Raw genomic sequence first — 19570 nt, forward strand, 5'->3', positions numbered from 1 at the left:
AACTGTTTATCTTACCTGATTACGGCAGTATATTCAGAAACCGTAGCCTGTAAATATGTCAGGCTCGTCCATTTTGAAATATACATGTTTAAATATTGTGCTGCGTTAGGATCAATGTTTTATGTTTATTTTTAAAATTAAGTAAATATCAACACCGATATGCATTGTGGTGGTCACTCGATGAAAGATACTCGTAGTTTCTAGTATTATGTTAATATTATTAATTTAAGTATGTTTAACGTATCAAATCCATAATAATGTAAATTTCAAATGCCTTGTGACCCAATATTATTTTGGTTTGACTTGAAAAGAAAGTATGGTTAGAAGAAGAATATGTTACACTATCTAAAACCTATTTGAAAAGAAGCTTTTTTACCTCGAGCTATTGCAAAATTGGCCATTTTAAGTCCAATTTCAGTTGAAATTAAGAACAAAAATTAAACTACAAGAACTTGATATTTCTTTTTTTTCTGATATATTTTACATACATGTTATCAGCATGCAAAAACCTTTCAAACAACACAAGAGTATTTGAGTTCACATGACGCAAATATCACAAAAATACTTAAGTCAAATCTCAACCTCAGACTTAACTCATTTTACCACATAAAATCACAAGTTATTAAACATAGTTCACGTTTCACAACTTTTTAAGGCGCATTCTCTCATTCTCTATTTTGTAACAGGGGTTAAAGAAAAAATATTCATCATAAACAGAAATTGAATAAATCTCAACGTTTTTAACAAACAAGGTATATTTTTTTGCCCTAGAATACGATTTATTTTACGAAAAAAATGACAACATTTTTTATAAAGACATCCCATGATAAAATGTTTTTTTAAATAGTAAAACCATACGAGATTTTGAATCATACTATGCTTTAACATGGTAAAATGAATTTAGACGGGGATTTAGATTTGACTTACGTAATTCTTTGAAAATGGAGCATAGCATCAACACATTACAGTATCGTCAATGAGGAACTTATTGGTAGGACAGATCTCTTAAATTTTCACCAATTTCCAGTACTTACAGTTTGTGTAGTTTCTTAAACAGGCTAAATAGATCTAACACTTGTTCGACCCTGCTACCCCGACTGTCATCTATGGCAGTCGCAGTTTTCAGAATACTGTCCGGGAGTTCTCCGCAAATCTGGCAAATTTACATCAATACCTAACAGATCGTTCACCGCGATCTTTACCAAGGAAACTTAAAATGACCTCATGCACTAGATCAGCGGCAAAAAGTCATGGTTTCAGTCATTCAGTGAACCCAACTAATGACAATGATGCTTTACAGATTGGACGGAGATTAGGGACATACTAGTATTTAGAGAACAGGGGGTACAATATCAAATAAACAAGTATTGGATGGAACAATGTCATTATGTAGAACAAAGTGTAACTGTAATAATGTTAATAATTTCTGTTAATCTCAAATATCTCATAAAAGACCAAGGGTTTGATCAAACCTTTGTCCGGTTACAGTTCAGATAGATGTATGTGACTGGTACTGCTTACCTCGAGGAAGTTTGTACACCATTCATCATTAGAGCATCACATCAAACCGTAAAATTTAATGGGATGTGCATAATGTGTTTGAAAGTGAATGCCTCTCTAACTTCATGGTAGACAACGAGTTGCACATGCATATCTAGTTTTACCTATATTCCGACTAATACTTGAAAGTTGAAACAGATTATATCACCAAGATAAATAATGATAGGTAGGACAAAATGTCGCATGCCGTCTAACATGCGTGCATTAACTGTTGGTGATATACATGAGGTCAGAAATGCACTCCAAGCTTTAATAAGTCTAGCGTGCAATTAAGTATCACCGACAGTATTGTTATAAGCTGTTCAGTTTCTAAATGTGAAGTTGTTATAAAAGCATGTAAGTGGTTTCATTAGAGGGCTAAATAATTTATCACTCCAAGGTTTCAGTGAACTTAAAGCTTAGTAAGGACGACTGAGTTTGTATCTAGCTGGATTTTAACATTCTATTTGTTATTAAATTGAATTGACCTAAGAATATGTAAAGAATGATATCATCAACTAAAGATATAAATTTGTTTATTATTAGATAGTTTGACAAACACTTCTTGTACTCGAAATTAGACGTACAGTAAAATTTGCAGCTGGCCCTACATGATCTTTGCCAAATCACTCGGTGTACGTTAACCAGTAGGATCGGCGACTCTCGCATAACTTAATTTCATTTGTGATTTTGAAGCAGTGAATATACCGTTCACTTTGCACGAGCCAAATCATATAAATACCTGTGTCACGTTAATATGTGTCAGGGATATCTAAATCACGTTTAAACGTATATAATGTGTGTATACCACGTGATAAATTGCGTCATAAATGCTACGTCGGAAGGCAATATTTTGATTTGAAAAAATACTTTAAACAAAGATAACTTCACTATTTCTTCGCCATTTTAAATGAAACGGAGCCCTGCCTTCGGCCTTTACCAGAGTTTGATTGCGAGTTTAATTTCTTTAAATACTTAGACAAACCTTTTCACAATACGGCCGTCTGACGGAGCACAGTCAAAACATGATTTTGGAAACAGGTTTGTCGAAGTGTTTGATGAAACTAATGACTTTATCAAACTTCGGTAATAAAACAAATGCGGGGCTCTTTAAGCGGCATAGGCTGCCCTTTGTTGCATTTAAAATGGTGGTGTAAAAAAAAGTTATCTTTGATTTAAGTGTTCATTTTAAGCTAAATGCTGCCTTCCGACATGGCATATATGACGTAATTTATCACGTGGTATACACACACTGTTATAGAAAATACACGGATTTGGATGACGTAGCATTCAAAAAGAAGTCCACATGTACATATAAGTGTATTTTCAACTCTCTTATGTGGCAATATCTACAATGTATATTGTCTTATTACCTTTATGTTGAAATATGAACGTAAACATCACCAACTAAGCATTGCATAAACTAACAGATCGTTATGGATGGTTATATAGTTACATGATGTATCTACTATGCCCGTGATCTTTTTATGTAAACAATAATTATAAATGATGAAGCGGCATGGAATGCCTTTAACGGGAGAATATTGCAAAATATATAGAACACTTTTTGAATAAGTTTTGATTAAACTCTCAAAAAGGAAATCAAATACTACTCGGGCTTAAACCTGTTAAAGCCAACAATGGCAACCAGAGCACATACTGTTTTAAACCCAATAAAATACAATGTAGTCATACACTTCTTGTACTGTAGTCAGGAGTCAGTGCTAAATTGAAGGAAAATTAAATCAACACAATTAAACACATTGAAAAAAAAAACAACATAGGGAGCGCTGAGTTATATATCATTTTGAATGGAAATACTAAATCAATACCCCAATATAAAAAAAGATTATTTCAAGCTTGTTGCATGAGTGGAATTTGGACGATTTCGAATCCCCCCTGTCTTCATATGTGGTTAGCAGCCTTAAATTGACAAGTTATGCATGTATATGTAGTTTTCATTCTTCAATATGAAAGTATATATGTTGCAAAAAATCCATTATATTTTTCAATGTCCTGTGTATGTTAGGATTAGAAACAATTATCTAGCTATACCTTGTTTTTATCGTAAACTACCATCTAGGTAAAAACAACTTTTTCAATCACTAAATAAACTTATAAACATTACTTGGCCGTCTTTATACATCATGCTTTTTAATTCAGAAATAAAAATGCTCGACTGTAGGTGATTGTCACATGGATATGTCATATTTACAATCTGCATCTTTCATAAATTAAATCATTTAAAGTTATTGTATATCGAGATACAGACAATACGTTTAGTTTCGCCGTTTTACATATTTAAATGTATCTATTATATTTCAAGTTGTTATTGTTTGCTATAAATAACCTATCGATTAAGACATTGTATTAACATCATTATATACAAACCAAGGTATTTAAAATAACAAATTGCCATATTTTGCCAAATTGATGAAATATTAAATTTCATTTTCCCCAGTGTATGATAGATGCTTTTTTCACGTTTATAATTATATATCATAAAAAGAAGTGATTTTATAGAATGGTTTTACGTTCTTTACAGCGAGTATTGCGCGGTTGACGGGTGGGGACGGGCGGACGACGGGTCGGGTGGAGGTGTCCCGCAACGGCACTCACTGGGGCACAGTCTGTGATGATCTCTGGTCTGACAAAGAGGCACAGGTCGTCTGTCGCCAGCTAGGCTTCCAGTGGGGCACAGTAAGAGTATAAGTATTTAAAGTAGTGTATAGTGATACGATACCATTTGCACATGCGCTGGGACATGGTCTGTGATGTTGGACCCACCTGTTGTTTGTCGTCAGTAGGACATTCCGTAGGGCACAATAAGTGTAAAAATACATGGAGTAGTGTTAAGTGAACCGTACCCACTAAGTGCACAGTCTGAACTAATAATAATAAACAATATACTAATGTCACGTTAACGAGCTAAAAAAACCTAAGATTAACAACATGACAGAGAGCATGTGTTTTTATGGATTGTTATTTATGTTTTCTGGTTAGTTTTGAAGATGCGTCAACGAGTCAAATCTGCATAAATGAAGGATAATGTTCAACCTGATCCTTGAGACATATCATTAACTAATCTCGGAGACTTAGTCACATCATTCATGGTGAACGGGGGAAACCTTTTCACGACTTCTTTATGTATATAAAATAGAACGGGCGGGTCATGAAAACCCGTTCTAATTCCTGTAGATCATCAAATTGGACTCTGACTGGTTTGGATGTTCATTCTTCAGAATTGAATCGATCAACGTGAAAATAATTAACAGAAAATTTAAAAATCCTCGATCGTCATTGGCCCACACAAACATACAAACACAAAGTATATGCTACCTTTTGCTACTTACACTAAACTAACAAGACTTAGTAAACTTATTGGAAAATAGAATTACCGAAATAATCTGAATGGAACTATTGGTAGATGCATTCGTCAGAAGTGATCTTCGTAAAATGAATGAACATAATTTTTTTCTCGATTGGCATTGGCCCGAACAAAAATGCAAGCGCCAAACAAGCACCTGTTCAACTAGGATAATAAGGTAATAACCCATCTTGTAACAAAATCGATCTAATTAAGTTTTTTTTTTAATTTATTAATGCGAATTCCTCCCATGTTTAAAGTTTCTATGGACATGGACGCATATAACTATAATAATACAATTGCGCGGCCGTTGTATAAAAGACATGCATTTGTGGTCTAGTATTTGATTTAAAAACAAAGCTTAATCATTTCAATGTTTCAAAACATGTTGAGCTCATGTTAATTGTTAAAACAACAATCGAACACCGTCAAAATTACTTAATAAATCCATTTAATATAGAATGTCTAAAATCAACCCCCCAAAAACATGAAAATGTTCATACTTTATGTAGACTAAGGCCCTTAGTAATGGCGTTCTATTGATACCAAACTTATTCCAGTTTTTGTTTCAAGTTTGTCGGCGGTTTTGAAATTTGTTTCAAAAGTTTTGCATGAAGTAACTTATGCATGGTTTTGCGTACAGCTTCAACAACTGCATGTAGCTATTATTTCTAAATTTCTTTAAAATAGTGACACCGCAGATGGCCTGTTTTAACTAAATGGTTTTTCAACACACGTGTTCAAAGTGGGCTAGTTTTCGGAGAGAACGAACCGTCGAAACCGCCTCCGGAAAGGTTTCGATAGTTTCAAAACCCAGTTTCTGTTTTCGTAAAACAAACTATAATTTTCTTTTTTTCATTTTATTTGAAACTGTCAACACAAATATACACATTAATGTAGAATTCAGACTAGTGAATAACCAACAAAAATGCCCTATATGTCTTTTCATGACAAGCTAGTTTGATTAATTCAATGTGACTGTTTCAACAGTTTCTTTTATTGCCGAATTAGTAAAGTACTAATTACCATTCATAACCAACCCATAATTACGGTCAATTATTTAGTTATTTAATATTACAGGCGCACTCTAGTGCGGCGTTCGGTGAGGGACACGGTGATATCTTCCTGGACAACGTGCAGTGCACGGGTACAGAGACGAACCTTGGAGAGTGCCAGCACAATGGTTGGGGAAACAACAACTGCAGACACTACGAGGACGCCGGCGTCTCTTGCTACAACAGCTCAGGTTAGGAAACCAGAGAGCATATTTTCACAGGACTCGTTCAAAATATTTTTATGATTGCAATGTTTTTCCCGATTTATGTTCAAATTGAGGTAATTTACTAATTTTATTAACAAACACGAAATAACAACTTTCAGATACTTGAACAGACCTATGTTAAACCAAACCTGACTTAAGCATTTTTCAATAGCGTTTCTAACGCAGCCAAATGATTTCGGCAAAACAGAGCATGATCTGTCATATTTTCAAACACTTGTTATTTTATAAAAGAATTACATACTGTTGATATTTTATCACCGTTAAAAGCATTTTGTTAATTTCTTTATCATTAATTTTGTGTAAAACTGTTTACTAGCACCAAAACATAAGTGAAATTGACACGCTTCACTTGACCACGCGTTTTAAAAATTAAACACACTACTTAATTATAATTAATAGATGCCGTTTTCAGGCACAATCAGTATACTTTGAAATACATAACACAATATAAACTTCAGACATAATCTGAACTGTCATATTGTCAAATTGCAAGAGCACACCTATACTTTTTCATAATGAACAAATTGCAAGTTTGTCAGCTATCAAAATGTGATATGAAATTTAATTGGACTTTTAAACTCTGTTTAAACACCATGTGCAATAAAAGTTCAAGACAAAAAAAGTTTAAACACAAATTGTAAAGCATGTCACAATTCAAATTCAGACAATTTGTATGGTAAGTATACAGCTTTAAACCAAAATAAACAAAATGACGATTGTGTGGTTAGATGATAAATATCATGCACTGAATAAACCCAAACTTTCAGCTGAATCGTATCCATTTGATCCCTTTTTTGAGGCCACGTTGTGCACTGTTTTACCTTTGAGTCCTTTGTTGAGGATAAGATAGGCAATGTTCCACCTTTTATCACAATTAAGAGGCCATGTTGTGTAATGTTTTACCTTTGATCCCTCTTTTGAGGCCAAGTTGTGCAATGTTTTACCTTTGATCCCTCTTTTGAAGCCACATTATGCAATGTTTTACCTTTAATCCCACTTTTGAGGCCACGATAGGCAATGTTTTAACTTTGATCCTTTATTTAAAGCCACGTTATGCACTGTTTTATCTTTGATTCCTTTTTCAGGCAATGTTGTGCAACGTTTTAACTTTGATCCCTTTTCTGAGGCCACGATAGGCAATATTTCACCTTTTATCCTTCTTTTGAGGCCACGATAGGCAATGTTTCACCTTTGAACCTTTATTTAAGCCACGTTATGCAATGTTTTACCTTTGATTACTTTTTTGAGGAAAAGATAGGTAATGTTTCACCTTTGATCCCTTTTTTAAGCAACATAAGGCAATGTTTTATCTTTTATTCCTCTTTTAAGGCCACGATAGGCAATTTTTCACCTTTGATCCATTATTTAAAGCCATGTTTTGCAATGTTTTACCTTAAATCCCTTTTTTGAGAAAAGAAAGGCAATGTTTCACCTCTAATCCCTTTTTTGAGACCACGTTGTGCATTGTTTTAAATTTGATCACTTTTTTGAGGCCAAGTTGTGAAATGTTTTACCTTTGATCCCTCTTTTGAAGCCACGTCATGCAATGTTTCACCTTTAATGCCACTTTTGAGGCCATGATAGGCAATGTTTCACCTTTCATCTTTTATTTGAAGCCACGTTATGCACGGTTTCACCTTTAATTCCACTTTTGAGGCCACAATAGGCAATGTTTCACCTTTGATCCAATGATTCACCTTTAATCCTCTTTTCAAGGCATTAGGCAATGTTTTACCTTTGGTCCCTCGTTTGAGGATTCGATAGGCAATGTTTCACCTTTGATCCATTTTTTGAGGCCACGTTATGCAATGTTTTATCTTTGATTTATTTTTTGAGGCCACGATAGGCAATGTTTTACCTTTGATCCATTTTTTGAGGCCACGTTATGCAATGTTTTACCTTTAATCCCTTTTTTGAGGCCACGTTGTGCAATGTTTTTCCTTTGATCTCTTTTTTGAGGCCACGTTGTACAATGTTTTTCCTTTGATCTCCTTTTTTAGGCCACGTTGTACAATGTTTTACCTTTAATCCCTTTTTATAGGCCACGTTGTGCAATGTTTTTCCTTTGATCTCTTTTTTTAGCCCACGTTGTACAATGTTTTACCTTCGATCCATTTTCTGAGGTCACGTTGTGCAGTGTTTTACGTTTGATCACTTTTTGAGGCCACATTAGGCAATGCTTCATCTAAAGATCCTTCTGATGCCACGCTAGCCAATGTTTCACCTAAAGTTCATTTTTAGGCAAGGTGGCCTATGTTTCACCGTTGAATCTTTCTTTTTGGGCCAAGTTAAGATAATGTTTCACATCTTATTCCTTTTTTTGAGAATACATTAGGCAATATTGCACCTTTGAATTCTTTTAGGCCATGTTAAAGCATCCCGTGAGTCAGTATGCAGACGAAAAAGATATATTTTCTTTCTTATTCTTGTGTAATTGTCTGAAGATTCATAGAAAACGCTGATATGAACACTAGATTGCGTCCCCATACATGCCCTATCCCCCGTATTGTTAACTCTATCGCTTTATATTAAAGAAATAGAATGTCTGTATGATTGTGAACACTGTAGGATAGGCTGCTTCTTAAAATAGATTTACTTTTAAAATTTGTACTCCAAAATGTGCTTTTCAATTAATTAATGCTAGGGTGTTTTAAAAAAAAATAGAATGCCTGCGCCAGAGAGATTATTGACGTTTAATAAAAATCTGATTGAGGACAAAATCAGTTTAAATATGGAATAAATTGATTCAGAAATAAAAACTGTTTTCATTGTAAGCCATTTCCCTAAGCACAGTGCTAAAAATTTATAACGAGTAAATTACATTGACATGAAATGTTTATTTGTTTATTTTATCTAAAATGATAAAAAAACCGGTATTTCAGTGGATAGATATCAAGAAATCTGTGTATACAAGTTGAAATATTTCTTGCATAAGGAAGATTTGTTAAAAAACTTTTTCGTGTACTTAGTTCGAGAAAACAAATTAAATTGGTGAACTATTTCAGAATGAGTGAACACGCCTTTGTTATAACGTATCTACTGGTATACTCGATCTCTTTTAAAATGAGAAATATTTATTTAAAATTTACACTTCGTTGTGAAAAAATCTTAAGGAAAAAACCTAACATGTTTTTTAGACAGGAGACAGCCCTCAAATTTGAAAAAAAAGAAGAAGGTAAAACATATAAATCTATTTATTTCAGTGAGATTGAAATCCAGAGGCCGAACACATGTTGGGACAGTTGAAATCCGTACTAACGATGGCTGGGTGGAGGTGTGTGACCAGGACTGGGACCATCTCGAGGCAAAGGTCGTGTGCCGCGAGATGGGATTCGTGGATGGCATCGCCAAGTGCTGCTCCACCCTCGGTGTTGATCAATCTTCCTCCAGTCCTAACAAGGCGTTCACACAGTTTCAGTGTACCAGCCTGGAGAAAAGGCTCATTAATTGTACCCACGTCACCATGCAGACAAAATGTGCACCAGAACACAGGGCCTCTGCCATATGTTATGATAAGCCACTCAGTGAGGTAGACAGATGTAAGTTTACATTTTAGATTTTTTAAGATGATTTGTTGCAGGATGCGATTAATGCAGGTATATTTTTCTTTTGGCTGACAAGTTTTCATTGCATTAGTCATACGCAATTTAATCCTGCATTAGTAAATTCTCGTTTGCAATCTCCTTTCATGAATAGTCATGACTTTTATAGGCGTAAGATATAGAGAAAAATGAGCATAAGGTTACGTACTTCCATGAAAATTAATTCATAATGACGATATACAGACCTGACATTAAGGTGCTAAGTATACGCAGGGACTAATTATCTAAGACATTCTTCAAAAAAGGTGCAAGGTAGTGAAATAAATGAAGTGTTTAATTATTACTTTGAAACATCTGAGGTACAAATATGAGGTAGGGAATATCCTCTTAAAAAGGTTAGGTACAGGTTTTGTCCACAAGGATTGTTTTCATGTAGGACTTAAACTCTACAGTCCAGTGTATGTTTAGGGGCCTTTTAGTATTTTTCTAATATCGTTTAGCTCTATTGTGACAAAAGCTGAAAGCTAGTAGAACCAGGACTGGTGTCCATTTTGAAAGGCTACGAGGAGGTAACCCTGGTGGGAATTGAACACACACTTTTTGGATGAAAGGATGACTCTCTTACCACTAGACCACTACCCTCCTCTTTTCCGTTAATTCACACATAATTTAATCATGTTATAGGGGCCCTTTTTGCGTTGTTCAGAATGTTATTCATAAATATATTGTAGTCATTGATCTTGTCCTGCTTTCATTATCTATTATTGTAAACACAAATGTAATTATGAATGAAATATAACTATTTTTGTTATCTGAAATACTCACTTCAAATGTTATGAACACCGCTGTAGTGCTGAAAGGCAAACGATATAAGCGCAGAAAAAATGAGAGTTGGCAAACGTATAATTGCTTCAGCAAAACTGAACTAGCTATTCAGTCTCATTGAAATAATTATACTCACTCCCCACACTATTTAGTCTGATTGAAAGAACTATACCCCCTCCCCACACTATTCAGTCTGACTGAAAGACCTATACCACCTCCCCACACTATTCAGTCTGACTGAAGAACTAAACCTCCTCACCACACTATTCAGTCTGACTGAAAGACCTATACCACCTCCCCACACTATTTAATCTGACTGAAGAACTATACCTCCCCACCACACTATTCAGTCTGACTGAAAGACCTATACCACCTCCCCACACTATTCAATCTGACTGAAGAACTATACCTCCTCACCACACTATTCAGTCTGACTGAAAGACCTATACCACCTCCCCACACTATTTAATCTGACTGAAGAACTATACCTCCTCACCACACTATTCAGTCTGACTGAAAGACCTACACCACCTCCCCACACTATTCAATCTGACTGAAGAACTATACCTCCTCACCACACTATTCAGTCTGACTGAAAGACCTATACCACCTCACCACACTATTCAATATGACTGAAAGAACTATACTCCCTCCCCACACTATTCAATCTGACTGAAAGAACTATACTCCCTCCCCAGACTATTCAGACTGACTGAATGCTGACTGAAAGAACTATACTCCCTCCCGACACTATTTAATCTGAGTGAAATAACTATACCTCCTCCCCACACAGTTCAGTCTGAACGAAATAACAATATCCACTCTCCAAATTATTCAGATCGAAAATTTGCCGCCAATATTTATCAAATGAAATGGAATAACTATACCACCTACCCATTTTCAAACTGAATATTCCTTCATTTACTACAGGAAACTTGTGTTACTATTAATATTAATTGTTTAACGAGTCAAAATCACTTGCAATATCTTCATACTTGCAGCTTTTGATGTGCGCCTGAACAACAACTCCTACTGGGGCGAGGTGAATGTTCGACATGAGGGTGTGTGGGGGCAGGTGTGTGCCATGGGAGACAACTGGAACGACAAAGCTGCCAGGGTAACAACATCTTCTGCTTATTCGTGTATACTTAATTTTGTTAGCTTAATTGTGAACACATTATATTTACCAGCGATGCAAACTATTCGCTATAGTAATTAAGCCTGGCCCAAGTTTCTTGAAACTTCTTAAGTCCCTTAGAACAGGACTTGGTTAATCTCACTATTTTTCTTCGTCTTTTATTCGCGTAATATCAACTTTAATAAGAGTTATAACATTTTAAAAGGAACTACTGTTATGGTTATCAAAATAAACCATATTTTATTTACCAAAATCACATATAAATATGTGTTTTGTCTAATTGAAATAAGCTTCTTAAGCCTTTTTCGAGGAATTGGGGTCAGGGTCTTTTCACCCTTGTTTGTCGTTTCCTGTACATGGCTACTTCCACAAGTGACAGATCCTGTTTCCCCCCAAATTTGCCACTAACTTTCCCAAAAAAAACTCCCCAAAACAAACAATATATTATAACAAGACAAGAAAAAGATCTAATAATGTTAATTTCACAGCGTTCCTATTTGTAGAGAAAGCGAAGATAGGTTTGCAAAGATTGTAAATTCCCGGTTGAATGGCATAATGCGCCAACTGGGGGTCATACATATCCGTAGTACGATCCACAGTTCTCGCTTCGTTGCCTCGCTTTGGGATTGACCTTTAATAAATATAACAATGAAAAAAAACAACAAAAAAACAAACCGATCGTTGATTTTGATAATTCATTTCAAGGCACGTTATATCGAAATATTGAAAACAATTTATAGCGGATATTTAGCACACAGGTGATGGTGTGTAAGCTTACTTATAATCGCACTCGGGCCTTGCCAATTCGGCGAGTGTTCCGATAAGATTATTTGTCATTTTAAGTTTTTGGAGCTTAGTGCACAGACAGAATGTAATTATGACGTACGATTAGGGTCTTTATTGCCGATGCAGCATCATGCTGTTTGATGTCACTTGTCTAATAGCGAGTTATTGTAAAACTATGGTCTGTTTATAGTACCCGACGATAGATCTTTTATCGACATATGACGCGTGTGCAGTGTATTGTCATCTCGTCAACACTTCTGGCATTAGGTGCCAATCGTTGTAAAAAGTAGAGGAACAACCTGTATTCACACAGCTGTAGGCAATAGGTTTATTTTAGGTTTTATTCAACAGAATATGGTATAATTCAAATACCGATTTTGATATAAGAATACCAATGTCCGATTAATTATACGTTTGCATCCCTACTCTTAACATACGTATAATAAATGAATCGCGATTTAGTGCACTTTTATAGAGCCTGCGTTGCATGGTATAGGTATATGGGTCATTTGGTCTGGCGCCGATGGCTTCTGAGTGTCCACTCTTTAAGTTTTTGTTTATGGATTGAACCCAACCCTAATCTCCTTTTTGAGGGGCTAAGGGAATGTGCTCACAACCTCTAGGCTGAGACTTAGACACCTATACCACTAGACTTTCATAATCTTCCTTTTTGTTTGATTTCTCGTGTTGTCCAAGCTATCAGTAAATATAAAAAACAATCTTGGCTGAACTCTATGTCCAATATATAGAGATCATCTCATATATATAATATCTGTCACGAGCGGTCATATATTACGCAATTTTACTCAACGAGTAATGTATCAGTAGGCAAGCCTTTGGCGAGCTTACTTACACCTGTCTTGGGCGAGTTGAATAAAATTGTGTATTAAATGATGATGACTGTCAGATTTTTTGTATCACATGCTTTTTGCGGTGACGATGAGCCGATTACCACAAACTGACAAAGCAACGCCATTTTGCGTCCTTTAAATGTAATAATCGAAAGAATTTAAAATAAAATATATAATCAATCATTTCTTTCCGTTTATAACAAGAAAGAATGCTATGATGATATCCAGTAAAAACCACAACATATGACAATAATTTTTGTGTGCTTTCTTTTAAATGTGGATAGATAATTTAAAAAATAATAATATGATTATGACTTTATTTCCTGTTCACAAACTGAAGGTGAAATCGTTTTTAGAATGTTTTTACGAAGTAAAGAGGAAATCACGTTTTCCTCTTTTGATAAACTGCAAAGTTAACTAGCTTATTTATAACATATTTATAAAAAAAATAGAAAAGAATGAAAAATTAACTTAAGACTTGTTATTATATCACCAATTGAGCAAATTTTGTTTCCACTGAAATTGTTAACAAACAAATATATTTAAAGGGAAAAAATGTTACAGTATATCATGTGACCAATGTGATCTTGCATATCAGTGAAAAGTCTTTATGATTTATAAACAAGGAAGAAAAATGAGCAACTTTTCAACTGTGACAGATGCAAGCTGTTGATGGTTTGGTATATCTTGCAAGTTTTATACATACAGTGGCGTAGCTACATATAGGCCTTATATGTCTGAGCCTACAACATATTTGAAAAATGACAAAATTTAAGTAACTCAAAATGCAATAAACTAATAGCTTCTCAGACACCTTGAACAACTCAATTTTGTTTTATTTCAACCAAAGTTTGGTGTTTATTTTAACTCCGTGCAGGGTGTAATGATTGATTTTATTGTAATCATTGCAAATATAAAAAAGTGTGTGTATTGCAAATATAAAGTCCCCAAACTCACATAGAACCATCGGGCCTACCAGATTTTTTAGGCCTAGCTACGCCCCTGACATAACATGACTTGACCTCCCTACAAGGATAAAATGTATCGCGATAAACTTCATAACAACATTGGTTAAACTGTGGCTATTAAAACGAATAATATTTATCAATTACAATAACTTAGCATTATTTTTTCTGTCAATGTCATGACGAACATGGGAGACACGCCTTTTTTATTTAATCATTTGTCATAGAAGTCATTATTCTTGATAGATTAAACCGTCTGGCATTAATGATGTTAAGAAATGAAGTCGAGTTGTTTGCAAATGAATAAGTTTGTTGAATACAGTTTTTATCATTAATAAAGGTGATATCAAAATATCTTCTAGATAACTATTCACTAATGTTTAATTATCATTGTTGAGATTAAAATTGCATTAGAACAATCAATATCATATTATGTTAATTTATTTGACATATAATGTGCACTTAAAATGCTAAATGTCTATTTCAGAAACATAATATGGTGGCATTTTACTGCCGTAAGATAACTTGTTTCGTGTTTACCACTTAATTTTCATGATAATTATCTAGCTATCTAGCTATCTAGTTAGTATTCGCGATACTTTTTTGGTAAGATACATATCATAGGACTAAAAACAGGCGTGAAAGTGCCCAGAACTGCCACATATTACCCTTTTTAGCTTTACAACACTAACATGTTAACGAGTTATGGTTTGCGAATTCCACTTAATCAGTAACACATACAAACTGGTTAACTAGATAAAATTCGTTTTACCACTTAGCTCTGGCAGTTATATGCCACCATACAATATATATATAGTCAAGCTGCCAGAAATTATTCTTATATACAGTGTGCAAAGTGTTGTAAAAACAACATAGAGACTTACATTATCTGTAATTATCATCTTTGCATTATTTGTTGTTTTTTATGTTGGAAACATAAATGCACATAAGCCCTTGGATAGCAGTGTTAGTTTTAGTTTGTTACACAACTGGCCAATCCAATACCTAATTTTAATTAAACGTAGACAAAGACACGAGACACTGTATTTCAATGGTTGCTAACCTAAGAAAGATATCCTTTGTTCATGCAAAGAGGCAGGCAATCTGCTACTAAATTCAGTAAGATAATTTAGTAATATATAATGACACCTTTTAATAATTTGCTCAGCCTTTTTCACACAGGGCATAGGGGAATATAGATAGAGCTGATTTTAGACAAACTCAGTAAGACCACGTTTTCGTCCTGAGACTGTTAATGCCTATAACACATACAACCCCATGGAGTATAACATACATCTCTCATCTAGGTATTTGACTAATACTTATAAGTATAATGTCAAGTGAGGTATACTATTTTACACTACAGATGCATATATTTATTCCAGGTTGTGTGTCGTCAGCTGAACTTCACGGGTGGGCAGGCGTACGGGACGGTGAATGAGACGTTCAAGCCCAGCTGGATTATGGACATGAATTGTACGGGGGAGGAAAAGTCCCTCAAGGACTGCGCCAAGAAACCCTGGGGTCAACCCTCACGATCTTGCAAACCTGCATATGCCTTGTGCTATAACAAAGGTAGGACTTTGAAGGATGCCTCTTTCATTTAAGTGTCTTTTCAGATTTATAGCAAAAATTCAGAGCCCCTGAAATGACAAAAGAAACATTTGTTTTTGTTGAAATAATATTTTTTTATTTCGTTGTATCAAAATGTATTTCTTTAATTATAATGGTTTACCTTTTCTGTTATATCGATGTATTATTTCGTTTCTTCGAAATGTAAACAAAATAAAAATAACTCTATGATTATGTCACTTCAAGGTTTCAATACAAATGACATGAAATAATTTGTTTTCGATATAGTTCGATGTAGTTTGACATGCATATTTATGTTCTTAAACATGTCTAGGCATCTCTATTGCCCTGAAGGATGGGGGTTTATATTATGGGCGGGTGGAGATAACACACGACAACCATACAGGAACTATCTGTGATAAGGCCTGGTCCAGCAGTGATGCCCGTGTAATCTGTAAACAGCTGGGATTTGCTGATGGAGACCCGGTTACAGGTAATGTTTTCGCCTTGTAAAAAAGTACTTGTACTTATTTATAAAAAACAACAAAATAAGCTATAGCATTGCCTGTGAAATCATAGCATTTTAATTGTTTATGATACTTTCACTTTTCTAGAATATTTACCTGTTAAAATGAAGATTCCTGAAAATGTTTTCCTCAATTTTTATTTATTAATTTATTTTATATTATATATTTTATTATCTTTTTTTTAAGTTTTAGGGCTTTTTGTGCCAAGTTTAATTTTAGAGCAAGTAAGGATTTTCACCTTACTTCTATACTTTCCATTCAATTTACTTAATACTCCCTATATTTGTTAACGGTCATCGCATAACTAGGATTCATAACTCCATATTCCATATTATCCTTAATACAAATTATGGGTTTGAACTCATATCTCAAGTACTGTTCATTCAATGGCCTTCATATTTTACACAGTAGCGATCACATAGTTAGGTTACAATTGACTCAATATTTACCCTAAAAACAAATAATTATGGCCCTTGATTGACTTTTCTGTTTACTTTTTTAGTTGACCTCTTTAGTGCTTTTGACAGGTACATTCTTATAGTATTTTAACCAGGTTCTCACAAAATGAAATCTGGTTATGGTATTGAATAATTTTTAGTTAGATTCTACATATAGCGACCAAACTTGGTATATAGAAAGAGTTTATTGAGACCTTTAACAGGTTCGCATTTGGGAGCATAGGGTCAAGGTCATGGTCACATAATTTGACCAAACTTAGTATATAGGATGAGTAAATGTGAGATTACGTTTGGGGTCCCTATGGTCAAGATCACTGTTACTAAAAATACAAAACAGTTGGTTCTGAAAAACTTAAGTTAGGGTTGACATATTGCAACCAAACTTGATATACATAAAGGTAAATGTGCCTAAGCATAAATAACTGTTTGGTACTGAATTATTTTAGTTAGGATTGACAAATTGTGACCAAACTTGGTATGTAGGAAAATATATGTCGGACATCAATGGGATTAAATTTTGGGCTCAAAGTCGTTATTACTAAAAGAAGAAAAAACACTATTGAAACTGAATACCGCAACGAAGACTGGAAATCTTTTGTCAATCATTCAAAAACCTGGTTTCGTCGCATTACGTCGCAATTTGTCGCATTCTTGTTTTCTTTTTTATATGACATTTTTAATGCTTTTGACAGACACATATTACATCATTATTGTATTCAGTTTTATAACAAGTCTGCGTATAGTCGAGCGCCCTGTTCTACGGCGGCTTATGTTAAGAGATTGAGTTTGAATTCATGCCAGATCATTATCTTCTGACCCCAGGTTCTTTCTATGGAGAGGGGAAAGGCCCAATTATGCTGAGTGGGATGGGTTGCTATGGTTACGAAACCAGCATTGTTCACTGTCGTAACAAGGGCTGGATGACATACGATAGTTCAGTGTGTAACCACACGAGGGACGCCTCTGTCATCTGCTACAAAAATGGTAAGAATGATACGAACTTTTTATAGAGGGCTAATTGTTCAGAACTTTGTTGCATCTCAAGATTTAAGACAACTGTTTAAGCTGTACTTGTTTTACTTTAATCTATGAATGATCGCCAGGTATATCAAAATTAAAAGGTAACAGCGATGTTATAAATGACGTTGTTAACTTTAACACAGTTTTGAATAATCGACACATTGATTATAAGTTAATCCATTTAAGCTGATTGTTCAGAACTTTGTTAAAGTTATGTTAATGTAACATTTTGGTTTGAACAATATTTAAATACGAATTACCCTTTTCATTTAATATTCTACTTATCACATTAACTCTCAAAACGTTAATTGTGCAGTAGACTTATGTTTACTGGTGGCTGTTTCGATAAAGATTCTAGTCGATTTTAATTGTAAATTGAAGTTATCTATTGTCATAATTTTATTAGTTTACAAATACCTTATCAAAACAACTCTCAAACCCTTTGGATTTGTTCACTCAGTTTGCCGCATGTTTTTGAAGCAATAAATATTGCAGTTACATGTTTATTTATTTTTGAATCTGCAGTCTTATAATACTACTTACATTTATCGTTATGAGCATTTCAAAATGCGTTTGTGCATACCAGACCATGATGGTGACGAAAGTTGTTGCGTCACCTTGGACCGCACATTGGACCGCAATACTTAAAATGATCTGGTCAAGATACAGCATTCTGAAGACTTGGACCGTAAGGACCTGTAAAAAGGCTAATTAGATAATGCATATCAGATCCCCAGTCAGGCTTTTAAGCGGCACCTATTTGTCTTATGTTTAAATGGGCTCCTATTTCGAAATATTGATTGAAATAATCTAAATTTTGAATTTCTAGTATTTTTTCTTGAATAAGATTGATGCAGTATAGTTATTATTTTCAATCAGAAGCAGCCAAATGGACGGCTAAAATGATACATGGACTGCTGTGGTGCATCTTTGCCTAGGTTTAGGTTTTCATTTTTCTTTCGTATGCCTTTCTTGTCCTTTTTGACAACACTCAATATTTACATTAACACTTGATTTTCTTGTACGATAACATTTGCGTTAATTCTGCATGATTTGATCAACCTTTCGTGACCTCTATAGGCGGAGTTTAGCAAGATGGCGGAGTTAAGCTCTGATTGGAAGCTTGTGGATCACCACATTTAGATATTTAATGATGATCTACTTTCCTTCTAAATATAGCAACCCACATGTACTGTTAAATGTCGGTTTGTTTACATGTTTTCTTTGATGCTCAATCACTTGCGTCATTCATATGTAAAACACGAATGAAAAAACCTCGATAATGCAAATGTAAGGATTGATTTGCCTTCGTGGCTTCATGCAGAGTGAACACTCGGACATGTTTTTGCATTATTTTAAGAAGCGCTCTATAAATGGATTTGCAAAAACGCGCCCGAACATTCATAATATAAATGCATCAAAAAAAAGGATCAATGTAAAATTAATCAATATGCCTTTGCCTTAAACTTTGATATCATTTTTATTCATTTACAACAGAACCTTTTATCATCAATATTATGTGATAATAAGGGGTATAATATTAATAACATTTCTGCTTAAAGCCTTCTAAACAGCTTTCAGAATGGCATAGAATGCAGGAAAAGAAGCGCAAAACCAACTTTAGAATGTTATGTGGGCATGCATCCAGATCCCCATAGCTGACTTTTGTTTCTTTTCTATTTGTGTCAATTCAAGCGT

General features: G+C 34.5%; 1 protein-coding gene across 3 annotated transcripts in view; it reads left to right on the forward strand.

The window, feature by feature from the left end:
• Window positions 1-19570, forward strand: part of LOC128225627 (deleted in malignant brain tumors 1 protein-like) — an 84282-nt gene that overhangs the window by 7331 nt on the left and 57381 nt on the right. For all 3 annotated transcript variants that reach the window (XM_052935519.1, XM_052935520.1, XM_052935521.1), the window contains exons 2-8: window positions 4085-4239; window positions 5987-6152; window positions 9392-9727; window positions 11557-11672; window positions 15681-15870; window positions 16202-16360; window positions 17675-17836. In XM_052935519.1, coding sequence (XP_052791479.1) covers window positions 4085-4239; window positions 5987-6152; window positions 9392-9727; window positions 11557-11672; window positions 15681-15870; window positions 16202-16360; window positions 17675-17836 — 1284 coding nt within the window. The remainder of the gene's footprint in view (window positions 1-4084; window positions 4240-5986; window positions 6153-9391; window positions 9728-11556; window positions 11673-15680; window positions 15871-16201; window positions 16361-17674; window positions 17837-19570) is intronic.

This window comes from Mya arenaria, chromosome 3 (genome assembly GCF_026914265.1).
Source record: "Mya arenaria isolate MELC-2E11 chromosome 3, ASM2691426v1".
Classification (NCBI taxonomy): Eukaryota; Metazoa; Mollusca; class Bivalvia; order Myida; family Myidae; genus Mya; species Mya arenaria.